Below are 26,096 nucleotides of genomic sequence, written 5' to 3' on the forward strand. Positions count from 1 at the left end.
GCTATCACTGTTACTATTTTTTTTTACATTTTTTTGAGATAGAGTCTCACTTAGATGCCCAGGCTGCAGTGCACTGGTGTGATCTCAGCTCAATGCAACCTCCGCCTCCCAGGTTCAAGCAATTCTCCTGCTTCAGCCTCCTGAGTAGCTGGGACTAAAAGCACATGCCACAGCACCTGACTAATTTTTGTATTTTTAGTAGAGACGGGGTTTCACCATGTTGGCCAGGCTGGTCTAGAACTCCTGATCTCAAGTGATCCACCCCCATTGGCCTCCCAAAGTGTCGGGATTACAGGCATGAGCCACCACGCTGGGCCACTGTTACTGTTATTTATTTTATTTTTTTATTTTTTTCAGATGGAGTTTTGCTCATTACCCAGGCTGGAGTGCAACGGCGCGATCTCGGCTCACTGCAACCTCCGCCTCCTGGGTTCAGGCAATTCTCCTGCCTCAGCCTCCTGAGTAGCTGGGATTACAGGCGCGCACCATCATGCCCAGCTAATTTTTTGTATTTTTAGTAGAGATGGGGTTTCACCATGTTGACCAGGATGGTCTCGATCTCCTGACCTCGTGATCCACCCACCTCGGCTTCCCAAAGGTTACTGTTATTTTTATCCTGACAGCATTACCGTGCAATGAATCTGGGCTGACTTAGAAGACTTCCCGGTGAGCATGCTGGGCTGTCACTGAGAGGCGGAGCATTTTACTCGTTTGCCTTCATTCAGGCCGGCTGGGGCTGGCTACTCCCTTTTGATTTTCAGCAAGGCCAGCAGTAGCTGGCCAGTTAGTGTCATCCTGGCGACCTTGGATCCCCTAAAGCCTGGGAAAGAAATGGCCTGCAAGCCTGTCCCCCCACCTTTCTCATAATTTAGAGCTTTCTAGAGAAGCTGGGGGAAGGCTGCCACTTACCTGGAAATAGGGAAAATTTTCTCAACAGATTTGACATTTTGAAAGTAGCTAGCAAGCTCTGTGTCCCCAGGGGTGAGACAATGACATGATCCTGAGGTGGCTGAACTTGGGGAGTAGGATTTCCATACAACGGTCGTCTACCTCTCTGATCGCCTGTACTGGCCAGAGGCTGAAGGGAGGGGTAAGGGCCGTGGGAAGGATGGAAAAGAGGAGAGAACCCCAAATGGAAACACCGCTTTCCCAGGTCCTGCCCTGTCCCCACTTGTACCCACTAAGGGTTTGATTGATGCTTAATTGGTATCTGAAAATAGATGTTCCATCCCTAAACAGGGCATGGTTCTACCCCTCGTCTCTTAGGAAAGCAAACTAGACAGGCAAGGGAGACAGATGCTTAATAAGAAGGGAAGCCGAGAAGGGCTTCATTCGAATTTTGAGTTTGTGTGGGGAGAATGATCAAACAGCAGGTCCTCACATTATTTATCTAGGGTAGCTGTTCACTTAAGATGATTATTATGATAAGAGCCTTTAGGATGATGTCATAACTCAACATGTGTCTCAGGTGGTGTTAGCACCAAAGACAACCTCAGAGAACTAATAATGATCCTTAGAAAGAAAAATAAAAAGCAACATATCAGCCACAACCACTCCCTTATAATGCCTTTTCCCATTTCCTTCCTTCCTTTCCTTCCCTTCCTTTCTTTTCTTTTTCTTCCTTCCTTCCTTCCTTCCTTTCTCTTTCTCTCTCTCTCTCTCTCTCTCTCTCTCTCTCTCTCTCTCTCTCTCTTTCTCTCTCTCTCTCTCTCTCTCTTTCTTTTTTTCTTGACAGAGTTATGATCTTGTTGCCCAGGCTGGAGTGCAATGGTGAAATCGTGGCTCACCACAACCTCCACCTCCTGGGTTCAAGCGATTCTCCTGCCTCAGCCTCCGGAGTAGCTGGGATTACAGGAATGCACCACCACACCTGGCTAATTTTATATTTTTAGTAGATATGGGGTTTCTCCATGTTGGTCAGGCTGGTCTCAAACTTCTGACCTCAGCTGATCTACTCGCCTCAGCCTCCCAAACTGCTGGAATTACAGGTGTGACCCACCGTACCTGGCCTCCATTTTCTTTTAGGTAAACTCCTACCTAATCTTCAAAACCCAGACCAGATGTGACCTCCTGGGGTAACCTTCCCTGGTACCTACCTGCTGAGGTAATTATGTTCCAAAGCATGTTGCGTGCCTCTCTATTTCAGCACTGACAACCTATGAGTCTATCACCACACACATCTGTGAAGGTCTCAAGGGCAGGGAGGTCTGTGTTTGCTCAGCTTTGCTTCTACCCCAGAACGATGCACATGGCAGGTTAGCAAGTGAATGGTGACAGATGAACTGATTTGTTCTATCTACAATCCCAGGCCAGATGCAATTTGCAGAGGGATGGTAAAGATGAAGGTCACAAAGTTATATACACAATGTGCTCTGTGACCCAGAGAACTCAGGGACTCAAGTCTCACTGGCCTCACCCACAGTGACCCAGACTGTTGGCCAGAGAAATGACTGCTAGATAAAGACTAACGCCTCAGCCTTCTGAGACAAACTTAAAAGAAGATGTCTCTAGGGCTGATTTTCTTTGAATCTAGACAAATAAGAGCATCGAAGAGGGTGAGAATCCCTTCTGGGATTCTCAGTGGGTCAGACCTCACTATTCCCTCTGGGAACTAATAGTCTCCTGTGTCAGGAAGTTCTTCCTCATGTCTAACTTGCATCTGTCCTGCTTCAATTGCAGTCTATTGTGTTTTGCCCAGTCCTTGGGAGTTGCTTTGCTGGGTTGCCAAAGCAAAGCTGCTTCTCAACCCCACCTATCCCTTCTTGACTCAGGATTGCAGGTAGTGGCTGGGTTCCTCTTTGTGTCATTAACAATACTAGGTCCCTGTGGATGCTTAAGCTGTAAATGTGGGTTATAACTGGAAGGAGAGAAGCTGATTCCAGGAGCTCCATGTCCAGTGGCTTTGAGGAGGTAGAGGCGTGGTTAGGAGATTGTCTTTCAGGATGGAAAGAAGAACATTGTGTTTTCTATTAATTTGCTCAGCCTGGGAAGCACTTCTGAAGGCTGTGCCTATGGAGACATCTAACAGGTGGTAACAGGGCTGCTTCCTTTGTGCTGGAGCTGGGATTCAGATATATCCAAGTGCTAGGGTCTCTGTCTCCTGCCAGCTCTATTTCTGAGAGGCATTTGGAAAATTGAACCCCAGACAACAGAGCCAGGATGATTTTGCAGGCCCGTGTGTGTGTGTGTGTGTGTGTGTGTGTGTGTGTGTGTGTGTGTATTTTTGAGACAGAGTCTCACTCTGTTGCCTAGGCTGGAGTGCAGTGGTGCAATCTCGGGTCACTGAAACCTCTGCCTCCCAGGCTCAAGCAATTCTTGTGCCTCAGCTTCCCGAGTAGCTAAGACTGCTCGGTGTGCACCCTCATGCCTGGCTAATTTTTGTATCTTTAGTAGAGACTAATTTCACCATGTTGGCCACGCTGGTCTTGAACTCCCGACCTCAGGTGATCTGCCTGCCTCAGCCTCCCAAAGTGCTGGGATTACAGGCATGAACCACCATGCCCAGCCTGACCCGTGGTTTTAAATCTTTTTGGGTGAAATCCTACATTCAGGATTTGATGGTGGGCAAAGAGGAACATCAATCCCAAGTCCTGCTGGTCTATCAGTCATGCTCCCGGGAACTCTCTAGGCTAAAACTGCTTGGCAGACCTACTTAACCTTGGAAGATTCAGTCTTACCCCCTTTCTCCAGCACCCTCAAAGTCCTTCCCTTCTCGAACACAAATGGAATTTCTATATTAGCAGAGGCCTTAATGCGAGTTCTCCATACATCTTCCTGTCCTTTCATCATTACGTCCTGCAAAGGCTGGTGGGCCTCCTTCCAGTCCTGAGTTTGTGCAGGGAGAATGGTCCAACAGCAGGTCCTCGCATTATTTATCTAGGGTAGCTTTTCACTTAAGATGATTATTATGATAAGAGCCTATAGGATAATGTGAAAACTCAGCATGTGTCTCAGGTGTTAGCACCAAAGACAACTTCGGAGAACTAATAATGATCCGTAGCAGGAAAAAAAGAGCAATGTTATCAGCCACAACCATTTCTTTCTTTCTTTTTTTTTTTTTGAGATAGAGTCTCGCTCTGTCACCTAGGCTCTGTCATCCAGGCAAGGCAATTCCAGGCAAGGCAATTCCAATCAAGGCAATTCTAGGAGAGACAAGGCAAGGAAAGGCAAGGAATGACAAGACAAGGCAAGACAAGGCAAATCCAGGCAAGGCGGTTCCAGGCAAGGCAAGGCAAGGCAATTCAGGCTAGGCAACTGCAGGAAAGGCAACTCCAGGCAAGATAAGGCAAGACAAGGCAATTCCATGCAAGGCAATTCCACATAAGGTAAGGTTGTGATCCTGGCTCACTGCAACCTCAGTCTCTGAGGTTCAAGTGATTCTCCCACCTCAGCCTCCTGAGTTGCTGGGATCACAGGCGCCCACCACCATCCCTGGCTAATTTTTGTATTTTTAGTAGAGACGGAGTTTCGCCATGTTGGCCAGGCTGGTCTCTAACTCCTGACCTCAGGAAATCTTCCCGCCTCAGTCTCCCAAAGTGCTGGGATTACAGGAGTGAGCCTCTGCGCCCAGCCCTGCATTCCTTTTACTATAATGCCTTTTTCCATTTTGTTTTAGGCAAACGCCTATGTGATCTTCCAATCCCTGAGGCCCTGTTCTCAATGTTGAGCTCCATTCCTCAGGGTTGAAGTCCAAGGTTATGTTTCGCCAGTTGGCACTGTCTGAGAAGGGCATTGTGAAAGGAAATGACCAGAGTCTGCCATTGCTCAGATTTCTGCATTGACTTTTACTGTCTTTCCCATGGGATCAAGGCCTCCCCTCTTTCTTCCTTCTAACCAAAATCTCAAGAGTTACTGCAGACCAGGAATTATAAACTGACACCTAGAGGTGGTAGTTGGGTAAGGTCAATCAGAAAAGAAGGCTAAGTAACTTCAAAACAGGGCTCTTAGTTGCGTATTAAAAAAGAAAGACCTTTTTGTGTGTGTGTGGAAATGAAGAATGTTCTTAGGTTATTACTATTACTTTCTTATGTTTTGAGACTGGTTCTTGCTCTGCCGCCCAGGCTGGAGTCAGTGGCACTATCACAGCTCACTGCAGCTTCAACTTCCCTGGCTCAAGTAGACACTCCCACCTCAACCTCCCAAGAAGCTGGGACTACGGGTGTGCACCAACACACCCAGTTCATATTTTATACTTTTTCTGTAGAGACAGGGTTTTGTCATGTTGCCCAGGCTGGTCTTAAACTCCTAGGCTTAAATGATCCACCTGCCTCGGCCTCCCAGAGTGCTGGGATTACAGATGTGATCCACTGTGCCTGGCCAAAACAATCTTTCTTAAAACATGAACCTCGGGAGGCCGAGGCGGGTGGATCATGAGGTCAAGAGATCGAGACCATCCTGGTCAACATGGTGAAACCCTGTCTCTACTAAAAATACAAAAAATTAGCTGGGCACGGTGGTGCGTGCCTGTAATCCCAGCTACTCAGGAGGCTGAGGCAGGAGAATTGCCTGAACCCAGGAGGCGGAGGTTGCAGTGAGCTGAGATCGCGCCATTGCACTCCAGCCTGGGTAATAAGAGCGAAACTCCGCCTCAAAAAACAAAAAAACAAACAAAAAAAACCCCATGAACCTCTTGGTCCATCTCTACCTGCCACTTAGAAAAAAGACATGGGGCCAGGCACAGTGGCTCACACCTGTAATCCCAGCTCTTTGGGAGTTCGAGGCAGGTGGATCACCTGAGGTCAGGAGTTTGAGACCAGCCTGGCCAACATGGTGAAACCCCATCTCCAAAAAATATAAAAATTACCCAGATGTGGTGGCACATGCCTGTAATTCCAGTTACTTGGGAGGCTGAGTGGGGAGGAATGCTTGAATCCAGGAGCTGGAGGTTGCAGTGAGTGGAGATAGCACCAGAGACTCTGTATCACAATAAATAATAAAAAAGAGATGGATACAAAAAAGATTTAACTTTCCTCCTATTATAAGAAATCAAAAGCACTAATGCTATTATAAATGACAACAGACACTGGCCGTTATATGAGGGAGACAATAGGGAGTGGTGAGGTTTGTGGCCAACTAGAAAGCCACACCCTGTCTAGAGCGGGTAGCTGCTATTCAGTCTATGCAGATTGTTGCCCCATAAGAATATGGTTGGGTACAGTGTCTCACATCTCTAATCCCAGCACTTTGGGAGGCCAGCAAGGGAGGATTGCTTGAACTAGGAGTTCGAGACCACCCTGGGCAACATAGTGAGACCTTGTCTCTACAAAATATATAAAAAATTAGCCAGGTCTGGTGACATCAGCCTGTAGTAGTAGTTACTCAGGAGGCTGAGGTAGGATGATCTCTTAAGTCTAGGAGATTGAGGTTGCAGTGAGTAAGCTATGATGGTGCCACTGCACCCCAGCCTGAGGGACAGAGCAAGACTGTCTAAAAAAAAAAACAAACAAAAAAAGAATATAGGCTCAATGTGGTCAGATTACATACATTTGTATAAAGAGAAGCTGTAGATATATTTATGTAAAGATTTGAAACATTTACAATTACAATATAACTATAAATTATCTCAGGACAATATGGTATAGACCTAACAAATCAAATCTGCAGGCTAGATCTGGCCTGAGGCTGCCTCCTTTTATCCCTTTTTGTCTTGTGAGGGCTCATATGATGGCCATACCTCTTTGTTTTTAATTAAGAAAGAAAATATAAAAGCATTTTCAACCATATTTGTTTACTTAATCATGAATGGAGAATAGTTTCCTAATGCTTTACCTATAATGGGGATTGACTTTTGAGGACAACATAATAAAAGTTCTACAGTTGTACTTTTCCAGCAAACATTTCCAGATATCAGTGCTAGAGGGACAGTCAGCTAGTGGGACCACGGATCTGACCTACTGCAGAATCCCTGATGTCCTTATCTTCCTGGCCAGACATCAGCGGCTAAGGAAAGCGATTGCCACCAAGGCTCTAGAATGCCTCATGCTCCCCGCTGAAGCTATGTAGAGAGGTTTTGAGGCCTTGTTTAGATGAGCTGGCAGTGAAAGCTGCCATCTGTAGGCCAAGCATCAGGAAAATGAAGCAGGTCATCACTTGCTGAGTTACCTAAGCCACCCCCACCTATGACCCACCACTAGTCACTTCACCCTAACTTCATTGCAATGCAGAGGATGGGTGTGAAATTCACATGCTTCCCTAATGTTGCTCTGGCCTGGCCTGTCAACTTCCTGGACAGGTGAGATAAAGGTGCTGCTGATCTCCAGCCAAATCCAGCCACTCTTTGGAAGTGATATTGACTTAGCTGTCAAAACACATCTGAACAGATTGGCAGAGACTAAAAAGTTGGATAACAGATGGAACTGGGAAGGCTGTGAGGAAACAGTCACTCTCCTAGTTAGCTGCTAAGATTGATACAACCACTGTTTCAAGTACCACCAAAATCACAAATGTACATGCCTTTTGATCCAACAATCCCACTTCTAGGAATTTATTCTTTTTTGTTTTTTTGAGACACAGCCTCACTCTGTTGCCCGGGCTGGAGTGCAGAGTTGCAATGATACAATTGCAGCTGACGGCAGCCTTGATCTTCTGGGCTCAGATGATTTTCCCCACTCGGTCTCCAGGGTAGCTGGGACTACAAGCATGTGCCACCATGCCCAGTTTTTTTTTTTTGTATTTTTTGTAGGGATGGGGTTTCACCATGTTGCCCAGGCTGGTCTCAAACTCCTGGGCTCAAGGACCCTCCTGCCTTAGCCTTCCAAAGTGTTGGGATTACAGGTATAAGCAGCCATGACTGGCTTTTAGGAATTTAGTCTACTGACAAGCCTGCCCCTGTGCCAAATAGCACAATATTGACAATGGCTCATTATAAAGGACTGATTCAATAAATTACAGGATGACCGCACAGTGCAATATTATGTGGCTATAAAAAAGGAACTAAGGTCCTCTTTACCTATAATGGGGATTAATCTCTAAGATATGTTAATAAGTGAAAAGCGGCAGGCCCCTACCCCATGACTGGAGAGAGAGGAAGCTGAAAGGGGGAGAGGGCCAGGTGCGCCTGGGCAGGTCCCTCCCCTCCCCCACAAACCCCAGAGGGCTGAAGCTCTGACCCTAGTCGGTTGTGCAGCCAGTGCCGCAGTCTGAGCTGAAACCTGAATAATCCAGCCCAGTGGAGGAAGGGCACAACCCACTATTAGAGGGGTGGGACTGGGCTACATGTTTTAACAAAAAACAAAGGAAGCCTATGTAGCAATGGGACTGCATTCTTAACCACCCAGCAGCAACCCCAGGTCAGTGGAAGAGGCAGGCCTAAACCCCCAGTGTAAACAAAAAAGACACAGGAAGCTTCCCTAGTAACCTGAAGGAGTTCCTAGAAACCCAGTAGCCCCTCAACAGGCAGACAAGTGACCTCATCAAGGAGCTCCCTGACACCACAGCCAGGTAAATCCACAAAGATGGGAAAAAACCAGCGCAAAAAAGATGAACCATCAAAGACCAGAACACCTCTTCTCCTTCAAGGGATCACAACTCCTCAACAACACAGGAACACAACATGACCGAGGAGTGCAACAAATTGGCAGAAACAGCCTTCAGGAGGTGGATAATAACAAACTTTTCTGAGCTAAAGGAACATGTTCTAACTCAATGCAAAGAAACCAAAAACCTTGAAAAAAGATTGGACGAAGTGCTAACTAGAATAACCACCTTAGAGAAGAACATAAACGATTTGATGGTGTTGAAAAACACAACACAAGAACTACTAGAAGCAAACATAAGTTTTAATAGCCATGTCAACTAAGCAGAAGAAAGGATATAAAAGATTAAAGATCAACTCAATGAAATAAAAAGAGAAGGCAAGACAAGAGAAAAAAGAGTGAAAAGAAATGAACAAAGCCTCCAAGAAATATGGGATTATGTGAAAAGACCTAATCTACACTTGATAGGGTGTACCTGAAAATGATGGGAAGAATGAATCCAAGCTGGAAAACACACTCCAGGATATTATCCAAGAGAACTTCCCAAGCCTAGCAAGGCAGTCCAACATTCAAATTCAAAAAATACAGAGAACTCCACAAAGATATTCCTCAAGTAGAGCAACCCCAAGGCATATAGTTATCAGATTCACCAGGGTTGAAATGAAAGAAAAAATGCTAAGGGCAGCCAGAGAGAAAGGTCAGGTCACCCACAGAGGGAAGCCAATCAGACTCACAGCAGATCTCTCGGCAGAAACCCTACAAGCCAGAAGAGAGTAGAGGCCAATATTCAACATCCTTAAAGAAAACTTTCAACCCAGAATCCGATATCCAGCCAAACTAAGCTTCATAAGTGAAGGAGAAATAAAATCCTTTATGGACAAGCAATTACTGAGCGATTTCGTCACCACCAGACCTGCCCTACAAGAGCTCCTGAAAGAAACACTAACCACGGAAAGGAACAAATACCAGTCACTGCAAAAGCAAACCCATTGGCAAAGACCAAAAATGAAATGAAGAAAATGAGTCAACCAACAAGAAAGAAAACCAGCCAGTAACAAAATGGCAGGATCAAATTCACATGTAACAATATTAACATTGAATGTAAATGGCCAAAGCAATCCAATCAAAAGACACAGACTGGCAACTGGATAAAAAGTCAAGACCCATCAGTGTGCTGTATTCAGGAACCCATCTCACATGCAAAGACACACATAGACTCAAAATAAAGGGATGGAAGAAGATTTACCAAGCAAATGGAGAACAAAAAAAAAAAAAAAAAAAAAAAAACAGGGGTTGCAATCCTAATCTCTGATAAAATGGACTTCAAACCAACAAAGATCAAAAGAGAGAAAGAAGGACACTACATAATGGTCAAAGGATCAATCCAACAAGAAGAGCAAACTATCCTAAATATATACACACCCAACACAGGAGCACCCAGATACATAAAGCAAGTTCTTAACAACCTAAAATGAAATTTAGACTCCCACACAATAATAGCAGGAGACTTCAACACTCTACTCTCAATATTAGACAGATCAACGAGACAAAAAATTAACAAGGACATCGAGGACTTGAATGCAGAGCTGGACCAAGCAGACCTAATAGACATATACAGAACGCTCCACCCCAAATCCACAGAATATACATTTTTCTCAGCACCACATTGCACTTACTCTAAAACTGACCACATCATTGGAAGCAAATAACTCCTCAGCAAATGCGAAAGAACAGAAATCCTAACAAACAGTCTATCAGACCACAGTGCAATCAGACTAGAACTCAGGATTAAGAAACACACTCAAACCCGCACAACCACTTGGAAACTGAACAACTTGCTTCTGAGTGTCGACTGGATAAACAATGAAATAAAGGCAGAAATAAAGATGTTCTTTGAAATCAATCAGAATGACAACACAACTTACCAGAATCTCTGGGACACCTTTAAAGCAGTTTTGAGAGGGAAATTTATATAGCAATAAATGCCCACATAAGAAACAAGAAAAGATCTAAAATTGACACCCTATCATCAAAATGGAAATACCTAGAGGAGGAAGATCAAAAAAACTCAAAAGCTAGCAGAAGACAAGAAATAACTAAGATCAGAGCAGAATTGAAGGAGACAGAGACACCAAAAACCCCTTCAAAAAATCAATAAATCCAGGAGCTGGTTTTTTTTTAAAGATCAACAAAATAGACAGGCCACTAGCCAAATTAATAAAAAAGAAAAGGGAGAAGAATCAAATAGATGCAATAGAAAACGATAAAGGGATATCATCACTGATCCCACAGAAACACAAACTACCATCAGAGATTACTCCAAACAGTTCTATGCACACAAACCAGTAAACCACGAAGAAATGGATAAATTCCTAGACACCTGTACTCTACCAAGACTAAACCAGGAGGAAGTTGAAACCCTGAATAGAACAATAAAAAGGGCTGAAGTAGAGGCAGCAATCAATAGTCTACCAACCAAAAAATGTCCAGGTCCAGATAGGTTCACAGCCGAATTCTACCAGATGTACAAAGAGGAGCTGGTTCCATTCCTTCTGAAACTGTATCAAACAATACAAAAGGAGGGAATCCTTCCTAACTGATTTTATGAGACCAACATCATCCTGATAGCAAAACCAGGCAGAGACTCAACAAAAAAAGAAAACTTCAGGCCAATATCCATGATGAACATCAACGCAAAAATCTTCAATAAAATACTGGCAAACAGATTGCAACAGCACATCGAGAAGCTTATCCATCACAACCGAATAGGCTTCACCCTGGGGATGTAAGGCTGGTTCAACATACGCAAATCCATAAACGTAATCCATCACATAAATAGAACCAAAGGCAAAACCACATGATTATCTCAATAGATGCAGAGAAGGCCTTCAACAAAATTCAACAGCCCTTCATGCTAAAAACTCTCAATAAACTAGGTATTGACAGAATGTATCATAAAATGATAAAAGCTGTATATGACAAACCTACAGCCAATATCATACTGAATGGGCAAAAGCTGGAAGAATTCCCTTTGAAATCAGGCACTAGACAAGGATGCCCTCTCTCACCACTCCTATTCAATATAGTATTGGAAGTTCTAGCCAGAGCAATCAGGCAAGAAAAAGAAATAAAGGGTATTCAAAGAAGGAAAGGAGGAAGTCAAGCTGTCTCTATTTACAGGTGACATGGTTGTATATCTAGAAGACCCCATTGTTTTAGCCCAAAATCTTCTCAAACTGATAAGCAACTTCAGCAAAGACTCAGGATACAAAATTAATGTGCAGAAATCACAAGCATTCCTGTATACCAATAACAGACAAACAGAGAGCCAAATCAAGAGTGAACTCCCATTCACAATTGCTACAAGGAGAATAAAATACCTAGGAATACAACTAACAAAAGAGGTAAAGGACCTCTTCAAGGATAACTACAAACCACTGCTCAACGAAATAAGAGAGGACACAAACAGATGGAAAAACATTCCATGCTCATGGCTAGGAAGAATTAATATTGTGAAAATGGCCATACTGCCCACAGAAATCTATAGATTCAATGCTATCCCCATCAAGCTACCAATGACCTTCTATATAGAACTGGAAAAAACCACTTTACACTTCATATAGAATCACAAGAAAGCCCGCATAGCCAAGACAATCCTAAGCAAAAACAAACAAACAAACAAAAGAAAAACATACATAAAAAAACAAAGCTGGAGGCATCACACTGCCAGACTTCAAACTATACTACAAAGCTACAGTAATCAAAACAGCAAAAGAAACCATCATTAGAGTGAACCAACAACCAACAGAATGGGAAAAAATTTTTGCAATCTACCCATCTGACAAAGGGCTAATATCCAGATTCCACAAAGAACTAAAACAGATATACAAGAAAAAAAACAAACAACCCCCTTCTAAAGTGGGTGAAGGATATGAATAGACACTTTACAAAAGAAAACATATATGAGGCCAACAAACATATGAAAAAATGCTCATCATCACTGGTCATTAGAGAAATGCAAATCAAAACCACATTGAGATACTATCTCATGCCAGTTAGAATGGCAACCATTCAAAAATCTGGAGACAACAGATGCTGGAGAGGATGTAGAGAAATAGGAACACTCTTATACAGTTGGTGGGTGTATAAACTAGTTCAAGCATTGTGGAAGACAGTGTGGCAATTTCTCAAGGATCTAGAAATAGAAATTCCATTTGACCCAGAAATTCCATTACTGGGTATATACCCAAAGAACCATAAATCATTTTACTATAAAGACACATGCACACGTATGTTCATTGCAGCACTGTGTACAATAGCAAAGACCTGGAACCAACCCAAATGCCCATCAATGATAAACTAGACAAAGAAAATGTGGTACATATACACCATGGAATACTATGCAGTCATAAAAAACGATGAGTTAATGTCCTTTGTAGGGACTTGGATGAATCTGGAAACCATCATTCTCAGCAAACTGACTCAAGAACAGAAAGCCAAACTCTGCATGTTCTCACTTATAGGTGGGTGTTGAACAATGAGAACACATGGACTCAGGGAGAGGAGCATCACACACTGGGGGCAGTTGGGACGGGGTCGGGGAGAGACAGTGGGGGGTGGAGAGGGTGGGGAGGGATCACATGGGGAATAATGCCAGATATAGTATGCACTTAAAGTAAAAAAAAAAAAGCGAAAAGCAAGATATAAAACAACATGTGTAATGTGCTCTTATTTGTCTAAAAATATGTCAAGAATGATATATGTTTGTCTGTCAATGCATAACACATGGCTAAAAAATACACAAAAACCGTTAATATTGCTTGACTCTGGGAGGAAAACTATGTGGCTGGAATTAGAAACAGAGCTTTTCGTAATGTGTTTTTTTGTTTATTTATTGCGATTTTTTTTTTAGAGACAGGGTCTCACTCTGTCACTCAGGCTAAAGTGCAGAGGTGCTATATCACAGCTCACTGCGGGCTTGAATTCCTGTCCTCAAGTGATCCTCCTGCCTCAGTTGCCTGAGTAGCTAGAACTACAGGTATATGCCATTGTGCTCTCCACTAATTAATTTTTTTTATAGAGATAGGGTCTTGCTAGGTAGCCCAGGCTGGGGGTGGTGTTACTGGTTTTTTTTTTTTTTTTTTGAGAGGGAGTCTTGCTCTGTCATCTAGGCTGGAGGGCAATGGTGTGATCTTGGCTCACTGCAACCTCCACCTCCTGAGTTCAAGAGATTCTCCTGCCTCAGCCTCCTGAGTAGCTGGGATTACAGGTGTGTGCCACTACACCAGGCTAATTTTTGTATTTTTAGTAGAGATGGGGTTTCGCCATGCTGGCCAGGATGGTCTTGAACTCTGGACCTCAAGCTATCCTCCTGCCTTGGCTTCCCAAAATGCTAGGATTACAGGCACGAGCCACTGTGCCCAGCTACCATGTATCTTTTACATCTTTTAAATTTGGAAATATAAGAATGCCTTTCCTGGTGGAAACATAATTAAAATGTGAAATACGGCAAGCTCACCAACAATACCAAACCACCCAAAAACAAAGTCGAGGTCCACATCCGAGGATAAGCACTCCTGGCCTCGGCCTCCCAAGTTCTCCAGCCACAGCGGCTGCTTTCCATCACGACATAGTTTAGGATTTAGCTTCCCTCCCCTCATCTTCTCACCTGGGAGGGGTTGAGAAGGCAGGGTGGTACCAGGCTGGCATCAAGGACTTACCTGCTCCTTCTCTGAATATGGGTTGTTGAGGACGACAGGCACATTGCCCTTCCCCCACAGGTCATTGAAGACTCGGTCGTTCTCCACGCCGAGGGACAGAGGTTTGTGTGACTTGCCATCCAAATCTCTGAAAGGCAAGGTGGGGCAGGTGAGGAAGGGGTCGTCAGGAGAGACCACTGGCTGCTTTGATCTGGAAGCCTGAGTCTGTACAGAACCTCAGTGGCTCACTCACATAACTCGATATGAGCCAGTGAGCTTCAGGTACCCAGACCGCTGCTTCATAAAGATCCACAGTGACATGTGGGAAAGCAGCTCTGGGTGTCAATCAAGGGAGCTCATCCAAGGTGACCCTGACAGCTGGCGCATCCCCATCTCTGTGGACATTATTTCAGGATGGCAAGGAGAAGGATTTTGCTTGTCCCTCTCCCTTCTTCATTCCAAGGATCTGGGAACACAGGCCTGTTTGCTAGTAATACTCCATGCCACGAACCCCTGGACAACTTAAATGCCTACGAATGGAAAAGGTAGGAGGCAGGAAGGATAGAGAGGTCCTGTGGGCTTGGGGTGATAAGTTACTCGGATCCTGACCAAGACTTTTGGCTTTGAACAACAGCAGCTCAGGACAAACGGAATGATTCAGAAAATTAAAGGGAACACAGCGACAACAACAAAAAATACTATTAATAAGGAGAGATAGCATTTATTAAGCATTTACTATGTGCCAAGCACTGTACACGTAGGTTTTAAAAAATTATTATTTTACTTATATTAGATATGGGTTCTCCTTATCTCCTTATCAGGTTTCAAAAAATTATTATTTTACTTATATTAGATATGGGTTCTCCTTATGTCCTTATCAGCCTGGTTGGCCAGGCTGATCTCTAACTGGGCTCACTCAAATGATACCCCTGCCTCAGCCTCCCAAAGTGCTGGGATTACAGGTGTAAGCCACCATGCCTGGCCATGAGTTTTAGTGAATTTAACTCTTGTGACAACCCTTTGAGGCAGGAAAGATTTTTTTTTTCCCCCCTGACTTGTCCTGTCATCCTAGCTGGAATACAGTGGCATAATCACAACTCGCTGCAGGCTTGATCTCCTGGGCTGAAGTGGGCCTCCTTCCTCAGCCTCCTGAGGAGCTGGGACTACAAGGGTGGAACATTATGTCTGGCTAACTTTTTTATGTTTTGTAGAGACGGGGTCTCACTGTGTTGCCCAGGCTGGTCTCGAACTCCTTGGCTCAAGTGATCCTCCCACCCCAGGCTCCCAAAGTGCTGGGATCATAGGCATGAGCCACTGAACCTGTCCAGGAATAATTGTTAATCACCACTTTATGGTTGGGGTAAGGGAGACAGACAGAATCTAAGTTGCTCAAGGTCACATAGTGGCAAAGCCTAGTATTCCAGCCCATTCATCACACCCATTCTAAAGGAGGGGCTGTCACTATCATCATCATCACCACCACCATCACCATCACCATCGTTTTATTTTTTTTTTGAGACAGAGTTTTGCTCTGTCGCCAGGTGCCAGGCTGGAGTGCAGTGGTGCAATCTCGGCTCACTGCCACCTCTCCCTCCTGGGTTCAAGCGATTCTCCTGCCTCAGTCTCCCAAGTAGCTGGGATTACACCATGCCCAGCTATTTTTTTTGTATTTTAATAGGGATGGGGTTTCACTATGTTGGCCAGGATAGTCTCGATCCCTTGACCTTGTGATCTGCCCACCTTGGCCTCTCAAAGTGTTGGGATGACAGGTGTGAGCCACTGTGCCCAGCCTCACCATCATTTTTATCACCACCACTACCAAAATCATCACCACAGCCACCATGATTCTCATTGTTGCCATCATCATTATTGTAATTATCATCATCTAACTTTCCTCATCAGCCTGCACCATAATCACCATCACCATCACCATAATCACCCTCGTCATAATCATCATCAACTTCATCACGTCCTAATCTTCATTATCAGCACCATCATCATCACCATCATCACCATCATCTTCCTCCTCCTCTGTATCATGACCACACCAGCATCTTCATGACCATCAGCATCATCCTCACAATCATCCTCACATGAAGAAACTATAGTTCAGAGCGGTTAAGTTACTAGCCTAAGTCACACAGCCAGTGATGACAGATTCAAACCTAGGCTTGTTCTGGATGCTAGAGCCTGACTTTTTTTGGAGACAGTCTAAACTCTGTCACCCAGGCTGGAGTGCAGTGGCACGATCATAGCTCACTGCAGCCTTGACCTCCTAGGCTCGAGCGATCCTCCCACCTCTGCTTCTCCAATAGCTGGGACTACAGGTGTATACCACCATGCCTAGCAATGTGTTAAATTTTTTGTAGAGACAGAGTCTCACTGTGTTGCTCAGGTTGGTCTCAAGCTCCCAGACTCAAGTGATCCTCTTGCCTGGCCTCCCAAAGTGCTGGGATTACAGGTATGAGCCACCACGCCCGGCCAGAATCTGACTTCTTACCCACTAAATTTTCCTGGCTCCCCGCTCCTGAACTCTAACAGGTTCAGGATGAGGTGATCTCAGCTAGGCCCACAGGCTGGCCACCATCTGAGATGGAGATAGGAGTTGGCACTAACATCCAGATGGCCTCATCAGACCTGTCTTACTCTGAGTTCTTCTACTCTCTGAGTCCTGCCCTCCTGCTTCCCAACAGTCTTTCTCCATTTGGCTCTCCTATCTGATTTGACTCTGACAATGGCCTCTGTCTGTTCCCTAACTAGGCAGTGCAGCTTGCCCTGTGGCCCATATTGGTTTGGGCCCCGGGCATTAAGACTGGCCTTTGTCTTGCCTTCTTTTCTATGTTCCCAGCTTTGGGGACTCCTCCATCCCCAATCTGGCCCCCAATGACAGTCATCTGGGATGAACCAGAAGCCACAGTCCAAGCTCTGAGAGCATAAGCCCAAGTGGCCCCTCCAACAGCTTCCTCTGGGCCACCCAGATCCCCTGCCTGCTGTGTTTCACGCAGTCCCTGTGGCCCACGTCATAGCCACTTCCGCTTTTCTGCCTGGAGAGGTTTGCATTCGTAAGAGGGAACATTCTGTTTTACCTTCGCTAAAATGTCACCAAAACATACCCAGAGTGGCTCTTGATTACAGGCATTTCCTAAGTCAATGGTTACCTACACAATCATAAACAGAAGTATCGTCTATTGAGAGTGCTGCTCTAAGTGTCACTCAGTTCCCTTTCAGCTCTGAAACTCCTGATCCTACATCACATGACCATACATGAGGATTCAGTAGAGAAGGGAGGTTAATGTATCTGGAGCCTCTATAACATTCCAGGTACTTGGGCAGAAGTTATTTCATTTAATTTCAGCAGACATTAAAAGCCCCCATTTTACTGATGAAAAAGCTGAACCCAGAGAGGTTATGTAAGTTTCCAAAGGTCCCACCATAAACACCTAGTACAGCTGGAATTTGAAACTAGGTGTGACTTATGGGCTGCCAAGAGCCTTTCTTTTTTTATTTATTTTATTTTTTGAGACAGAGTCTTGCTCTGTCACCCAGGCTGGAGTGATCTCGGTTCACTGCAACCTCTACCTCCCAGGTTCAAGCAATTCTCCCGCCTCAGCCTCCTGCATAGCTGGGACTACAGGTGTGCACCACCACACCCAGCTAATTTTTGTATTTTTAGTAGAGATGGGGTTTTACCATGTTGGCCAGGCTGGTTTCAAACTCCTGACCCCAGGTGATCTGCCTGCCTCAGCCTCCCAAAGTGCTGGGATTACAGGAGATTCTTCCTTTTATAAAACAGATACGAGAAACTGGTTAAGATACTCAATCTAAGCCAGAGGCTACAGAGCAAGTAACCCAACATCTCCTGCTGAATGAAGTCAGTTTACAAACATTACAGGTACAATTACTTAGGCAACTTGGACACGATCACATGGTTCATCCTGCATGAATTTGGAGGGCAAGTTTCTTTTCCCATCATTCTTTTTTCTTAACCTATTAACACCTTTGTTTAAATAATGCAGTTGAAGTGTTTTGCCAACAGAAACTTAATTTTGGAATCCTGTGTGATGAGCACATACAATTTTTATTATTTATTTATTTAGAGATGGAGTCTTGCTCTTTCACCCAGGTTGGAGTGCAGTGGCATGATCTTGGCTCACTGCAACCTCTACCTCCCAGGTTCAAGCGATTCTTCTGCCTCAGCCCCCCTAGTAGCTGGGATTATAGGTGCCTACCACCATGCCCAGCTATTTATTTTTTATTTTGAGTAAAGACAGTGTTTCGCCATGCTGGCCAGGCTGGTCTCAAACTCCTGACCTTGAGTGACCCACCCAGGAAGGATATTTTTAATATGGGACCATGAGACACATCCAGGTTGAACTACTTTGCTTCCCATCACCCAGCAGCAAAATCAGAAGTAGATTTAGTTTGATTCTCAACCCACAATCCATCAGTGATAACCAGGTCTGAGGGAAATACTCGGTTTGTTGCCACAAATCTGCTCAACCTGGATCCACCTGTGTGCTGGGGTTGCATGAGCAGCGTAGCATGCTGGTTAAAGATGTGGCTGTGGACTGGGAGGAACTGTGTTCAAGTTATGGCTTTGCTGGTCATAAGCTGTGTCACTTCGAACACTTCATCTGTCTCAGACTCAGTTTACTCATCTGTTAAATAGGGTCAATAATATCTGCAATGATTAAAGGAGGTAAAGCTTATAGTACTTAGCAGCATGGCACCTGCTATCACTCTTACTGCTTATGGAGGATCAGAAAGAAACAGAAAGAAACTTCTGGTTCTGTGTAGAACAGTGGCTATTCCTCTAAGTCATCACTGTCTAGAACTTCCTGTGATGATGGAAATGTTTCATATCTGCACTATCCCACATTATAGCCACTAGACACATGTGGCAATTGAGCACCTGAAATGTGGTTATTGTCATGGAGGAACTAAATTTTAAATTTTATTTAACTTTGATTGATTTAAATGTAAAGAGCCATATGTGGCTCAAAGCTTATCAGACAGTACAGTTTTTGGAAACCTCAATGTCTCCAAAGACTATGAATGGAAGACATACATGGCTGCAACCAGGGGACATCTTTGCTAGGGGCTGGGGCACAGGTGGGGAGGTCTACACTCAGACACTTTCTAAGCTGTTAGGTCTTGTTCATGGAGCCCAGGAATTCAGTAATTCTCATCTTCCCTTCCAGACCCCCACCTCCTATCATTCTTGGCCCTGATCTCTTGATTCCTTCCAGGGAGCACACCCTGTCCACCCTTATACTTAAGCTCCCAAGGTTGCTCTTTCATGTTCTCTCTGCTGAGGGCCAATTCCTACTCAGCCTTGAAGACCCACTTCATGTCCCACTTGTCCTGGGAATTTAATGAGATCATGCATGTAAAATGCCTAGCACATAATTGACACTAACTAAACATGAGTGATGTATATTTCCATTTATGACCAAGAAAACTGAAGCCCAGAGAGATTAGGTGATTTGTCAGGGGTCACACAACAGGTAATAAGAGCTTGAAAATGAGATGCCTCTTCACTGTTGTGCCAGCTGAGGGTCGCGGTGTATAGGGCCTATGTGGGGGGGCCTCTGAGACGGCAGCATTTGGTTGGACCTCATATCTGAGAAGAACCTCAAATTTAGATGTTAGATATTCCCTCCAAATGGGGTAGACGTGTTGAACATATTCATCTGTGAAATATAAATTTAGTAACTCTGCTTTATTATTGTTATTATTTTGAGTCAGAGTCTCACTTTCTCTCCCAGGCTGGAGTACAGTGGCACAATCTTGGCTTACCACAACCTCCATTTCCCAGGTTCAAGCAATTCTCCTGCCTCAGCCTCCTGAGTAGCTGAGATTACAGATGTGCACCACCACGCCTGGCTAAAATTGTATTTTTAGTAGAGACGGGATTTTGTCATGTTGGCCAGGCTAGTCTCCAACTCCTGACTTAAAGTGATGCATTTGCCTCAGCCTCCCAAAGTGTTGGGATTATAGGTGTAAGCCAGCGTGCCAGGCCTGTTTTATTATTTATTCACCAAAAATATATTGAGAGCCCACAGAAGGAGCTGGACAGGGCCTCTTTTGACTTCTGAGATGTCTGGATGGCAGCTCCCCTTTAACAGTGCCCATGAGTCTTGGTCTTGCCCAGCTGCCTGGAATAATCTCAGTTGAGAACAGAGTTTCTCCACTTCCACATTGCCGGCATTTTGGGCCGATAATTTCTTGTTGCTGGGCTGTCCTGTGCACTGGAGGATGATAGAGCAGCATTCCTGGCCTCTGCACACTAGATGCCAGTAGCACCCCTATCTCGAAAGTTGTGACAACCAAAAAATGCTTCCAGATATTGCAAAGTGCCCCCTGGGAGGCAAAATTGTATTCCTACCCATTGAGAGGCGCTCTCCATGTTTTAGATGTGGCTGAGCATCTCAATGTGATGCTGCTTCCAAGTTCCCCCCATCCTTGCTCTCTGCTCACCCAAGGGTCTGCAAGAACTTATTTACCAGCTGTCCCTTGTTCCCAGATGAAATTGAGGATCTGCCTTCACTAAATGGCCCTCACCCACTACTCTCAGGTGTCCTTCTCCCTCTGGAAAAGCCATCCCCCAGTGAGCCTGGCATTCTGGTGGCCAGTGTCCCCAGGGCTATCACATGGTCACATTTGGTGGTTCTCAAACTCCAGGGTGCATCCAGACCAACTGAAGGGCTCGTTAAAATTCAGATTCCAGGCCAGGCATTGTGACTCATGCCTGTAATTCCAGCACTTTAGAAGGCCGAGGTGGGAGGATCACTTGAGTCCAGGAGTTCCAGACCAGCCTGGGCAACAAAGTGAGACCCTGCCTATACAAAAAATAATTAAAAAAAAATTAGCTGGGTGTGGTGGCACCTGCCTATAGTCCCAACTACTGGGAAGACTGAGGCAGGAGAATCACTTGAGCCCAGGAGGCTGAGGCTGCAGTGAGCCAAGGTTGTGCCACTGCACTTCAGCCTGGGCAACAGAGACAAACCTTATCTCTCACACACACAAACAAACCCCTCATATTTCTGAGCTCTCCTCCTAGAGAGTTTGAGCAGTGGGTCTAGGAGGGAACCCTAGAATCTATATCATCAGAAGCACCCTAGGTGGTCCGTGGACAAACTGGGAGACCCATTTCCCTGGAAGCTCTCTGGCCCAGGCTCTAGCAGTAGGCAGCAAGGTCCCTTCTGGGTTAGAAATGGTAGCCTCCTTATCTCCTGTCCTTTCTTCACCCCATCCTTCTATAACTGCCTCCCTCCTGGAAAGCGTTTTCTGTGCTTTTTGGCAAGAAGACAACTAAATCCTTATTTCTTCCACTTTACTAGCTGGATGATCACATTCAAGCCAAGAGTCAGTCTTGCATCTCTAAACCTTCTGAGAATCTTTGCCAGATCCTTCCAACTGAAGCTTCCCAAGAACCAGGTCCTCCGATCTCTTGCACAGAAGAAAAAGAGGTCCTGGGATGGACTCCCCAGGAAGTTTGAATGTGGGTCGATTGGCCGGATACTGACCACTTAGGACCCTGAGGACCTGGGAGGGGAGCAGGTGGGCCACACCTGTGTGCTGGGCACAGGGAGGCAGGGGCTGTTCCTGCCTCAGCCAACCAGACAAGGAGGCCGCCGAGGAGCAGCTGGTGCTGGCAGGAGGCCCTGACCACGTATTTCAGCAGACACCACACTCTCTCTGACTCCTGCTTCTCCTGGCCCTGCAGGCTCCTGCAGCCTTGATTTCTGCTTCCACCTGTTCTACCATGCTGGGAGTCAAGTTAAAGTGGAAGGTTTGGAGGCTGTGGAGACTGGGTCTGGGGTCTCCGCAAAGCTTTTCTTCTAGATTTCATCATACTTGGAGTGGGAGGAGTGGGAAGTTCTGGTTAAACACAAAAGTATGCTTTATTATTATTTTTAGAGTCAAGGTCTCCTTCTGTCACCCAGGCTGGAGTAAAGTGGCATGATCCTGGCTCACTGCAGCCTTGAACTTCTGGGCTCAAATGATCCTCCTGCCTCAGCTTCCCGAGTAGCAGGGATTATAGGCATGCACCACCAAACCCGACTAATTTTTAAATTTTTTTTATAGGGGCGGGGACTTGCTGTGTTTCCCAGGCTGGTTTTAAACTCCTGGGCTTAAGTGATCCTCCTGCCTTGGCCTCCCAGTGCTGGGATTACAGGTGTGAGCCATACACCTGGCCAAAAGTATGCTTTCAACAGGAGGAATTCTACCATGAATGGTGCAGCTGGGAAGTGAGGAGAGGGCCTTTGGGGCTTTGTGACAGTCGTGACTTAATTGCTAATATCACCAAAGCTGGGCGGGATTCTCAAAGTCATAGGTATGCAGGGGGCAGGCTGGTGAGGTCGATGTGTGGATTGCGCTCTCTGGATCCTGGAGGACGAGAGACCCCACAGTGGCCCCTTCCCACCTCCTGCCATGGGTTGCCTTGCAGGGGTATAGATGCCGTGTTAAGAATTCTTCGGAATTTTTGTTTGTTTTTTTAAGAGGCTGAAAACCTGATTTCACTGCAAATTCACTTTTCCTGAAAACTGCAGGCCAAATAAGACCCATGGGAGAACTGTGTGTGGTCCTCAACCTCATTTGCGACCTTTGCCCTAGAAGGATGCGTTCAGTTCCTCTCTTTGGAGGGATATTTCAGAGAGGTGGACTGGGGGAGTGCCTACAGTCCAGGTGTGGCCTGGCCTGTGATGAGCATGCCCACCACTGGCCCTCACAAGGAACCTGAATGCTAGCTCGGGAAGAAACCTCAAGGCTCACCTGGGCCACATCTCACTTTTACAGATGGGGAAACTGATGCTCGAAGAGGTCAAAGAGCTTTCCTAAAGTAGGTAGCTGGTGAGTGGTAATGTGGAAGAAGGGGCTAGAAGCAAGGTCCGTGGACTCAGTCCAGTGAGACCTCACAGAGATGGCGACAGGGACAGCCATTGGTTTGCCCGGGGCCTGGCCACAGCATTGCTCAATGGCGTTGGTTAGATGAGTGTTGGAGACTGAATAACAGCCCCAAATATCTCAGGTTCGAATCCCCCAAACCCATATATGTTTTCTTGGATGGAAAAAGGGTCTCTGCAGATCTGATGGGATGTGAAATATCTTGAGATGGGCTGATTTCCCGAGGTTATCTCCTTGGGCTCTTGATGTAATCGTGGTAAAAGGGTTATGAGGGATCCCTGACGACAGAGGGGATGTCAGCACTGAAGCAAGATGCTCTGCTCCTGGCTTTGAAAGTGGGGAAGGGGCCACAGCCAAAGGATGCAAGGAACACAGCTTTAGACCCTGGAAGAGGCAAGGAAATGAGTGCTCTTCAAGAGCCACTGGGACGGAACACAGTCCTGCTGATACCTTGATTTGTATCAGCCCAGTGAGACCACTTTAGACTTAAGACTCAGAATGATAAGGGAATAAAGGTGTATTGCTTTCAGCCATCAAGTATGGGGTGATTTGTTACGCAGCCATAGGAAGCTGATACAATGAGTGAATGCGGACGGGGACAGGGATGATGGGAGGATGACTGATGGGCTCACACGCATGTCCAACCTCTTGGCCCACCACTCTCCCTCCACTCACTATGCTCAAGCCCCTCGAGCTTTCTTTCTGTCCTTTGCATGTCCCAGCCCTGTTCCTGTCTCAGGACCTTTGCTCCTGTGGTACCCTCTTCCCAGCCTCCCAGAATGCTGGGATTATAGGCGTGAGCCTATTTATTTTTGATTCCTTGTTTCTGATAGGATTCTCCGAGGGCAGAGGTTCACTGTGGGATCCCCAGGGCTGAGTACTGTATCAGGGGCAGAATGGATCCTCAGTAAACATTCATTCCATGAAAGATGGTGAGAAGCCCCCCCCCAGTTTCCCATCATTTTTGGTGGGCAGGCAGGCTTATCCCATAGCTCTTCCTCAGAATAAAGGGCTGGGTACCCACCTGACGAGACAGCAAGGACACAGATGAAGAGAGGGTACAAAGTGAGAGTAATTCCCCAGGGAAGGGTGGATGGGGGGCTGCTTACATTCAAGTGGGCAAGATGAGAAGGAAAGTGGGCTTAGTTCCTTAGCTGAAATATGTCCCAGCAGAGAGATTCCAAGATCTGAGATATATCAAGCACAGCCTGGGAGGAGTGCTTCTGACTCAGGCAGTCCTGGAATCAATACTGTTGGTCATGCTGAGGTCAGTTCTAATGGAGAGTTCTAACTAGCGTGAGTCCTCTGAGCAAAAACACAGCCAGTCAGTCATCTTCCCTGCTGTAGAGAAAGCCATGGGGAAACAGACTTCCTTCCTTCCCTCCCTCCTTCTTTCCCTTCCTCCCTTCTTCCTTTCTTTCCTTCCTCCTTTCTTCCTTCCCCTTTTCTCCCTATTCCCTCCCTCTCTCCTTCCTCCCTCCCTCTCTCCTTCCTCCCTCCCTCTCTCCTTCCTTCCCTCCTTTCTCCCCTCCCTCCTTTCTTCCTTCTCTCCACCCCTCTTCCCTTCCCTCCCTCCTTCTCTCTCTTCTTCTTTCCTTCCCTCCCTCCTTCCTTTCTTTCTTCCCTCTCCTTCCTTTCCTCCCTCTTTCCTTACCTCCCTCCTTCCTTCCTTTCCTCTCTCTTTCTTCCCTCCTTCCTTCCCTCTCTCTTTCTTCCCTCCTTCCTTCCCTCTATCCTTCCTTCCTTTTCATTCCCTCCCTCCCTTCCTCCTTCTGTCCCTTCCTTGCTTCCCTCTCCCTCCCTCCCTCCTTCCTTCCTGCCTTCTTCCCTCCCTCCCTCCTTCCTCTAAGGCCTACCCTGGGGTTAGGCTTGGAACTAAATAATGGAGATTCAGAGAGGAATAAAATGTGGTGCCGAAATGGTGAGACCGTGGGTGGGAACTAGCCTGGGATAAAGGATGAAGTTTTTCACCATCACCATTTCCCTCCAATTCCTCTCCTCAAATAAATTCCATCAAGCACTAAACTGGAAGAACTAGAGATGACCCAGGAGAATGGGTTGGGTTTTAAGATGATGGAAGAAAGGGCATGAGGACCACAGAACAAATGAAGGGGCCCTTCCATAAATGGGGGAGTCCCTCATCTTGACTGAATGAAGCTGTGTCTTGGGCATTTCAATGCCAGGCATCCCTCAGGATGACCCGCATTTGCTACAATAGGCCAGGGGCACTTTTTTAGTAGATGGCACCCAAGGCCTCAGTTTCCCTTTCAGACTCTGAGAAAATATTCCAGTGTCTTCAGAAATCTGATGGCTAGAAGACAAGTGCACTGTGGCCAACAGTGCAATCTAGAAAGTCAGGAGAGGTCAAGAGTATGAGTGGGGTCAAGTTCTGGCTTCGCTACTTGCTAGCTGTGTGATCCGGGACAAGTGACCATACCTCTCTGAGCCTTGGTTTCTCCATCAGGAAAACAAAGTACTGTGCAGAGAGAACATAGAGACTGTAGCATGGAGTGAGACTCACTTGGAGTGCTCCATAGAGACTGACCAGCCTAATAATTATGAGACTTAGGCTTGCCACAGAAGGAGTTTTGTTCTCTGCCCCCAACAACTGAGCCGATTCTCTAGAGTTGAAGCTGACTTCTGTTCCTCCAGCCACATTCTCCTGCCTGGTGTCTGTCTGTCTGTCTGTCTGTCTGTCTATCTATTTATTTATTTGAGACAGAGCCTGGCTCTGTCACCCCGGCTGGAGGGCAGTGGTGTGATCTTGGTTCACTGCAACCCCTGCCTTCCGGGTTCAAGCAATTCTCCTGCCTCAGCCTCCCAAGTAGCTAGGACTATAGGCACATGCCACCATGCCTGGCTATTTTTTTTTTTTTTTTTGTATTTTTAGTAGAGGTGGGATTTCGCCATGTTGGCCAGGCTGGTCTTAAACTCCTGACCTCAAGTGATCCACCCGCTTCAGCCTTCCAAGGTGCTGGGATTACAGGTGTGAGCCACTGCACCCAGCCTG

The 26,096-nt window shown here is 45.9% G+C and overlaps 1 protein-coding gene across 11 annotated transcripts in view; it reads right to left on the minus strand.

Moving 5' to 3' along the window:
• The window catches only part of NOS1 (nitric oxide synthase 1), a 230,922-nt gene that overhangs the window by 87,825 nt on the left and 117,001 nt on the right, over positions 1 to 26,096 (minus strand). For all 11 annotated transcript variants that reach the window (XM_035257768.3, XM_078337402.1, XM_035257765.3 and 8 more), the window contains one exon: positions 14,195 to 14,321. In XM_035257768.3, the coding sequence (XP_035113659.2) occupies positions 14,195 to 14,321 (127 nt within the window). The remainder of the gene's footprint in view (positions 1 to 14,194; positions 14,322 to 26,096) is intronic.

The sequence above is a fragment of the Callithrix jacchus genome, chromosome 9, assembly GCF_049354715.1.
Source record: "Callithrix jacchus isolate 240 chromosome 9, calJac240_pri, whole genome shotgun sequence".
NCBI lineage: Eukaryota > Metazoa > Chordata > Mammalia > Primates > Cebidae > Callithrix > Callithrix jacchus.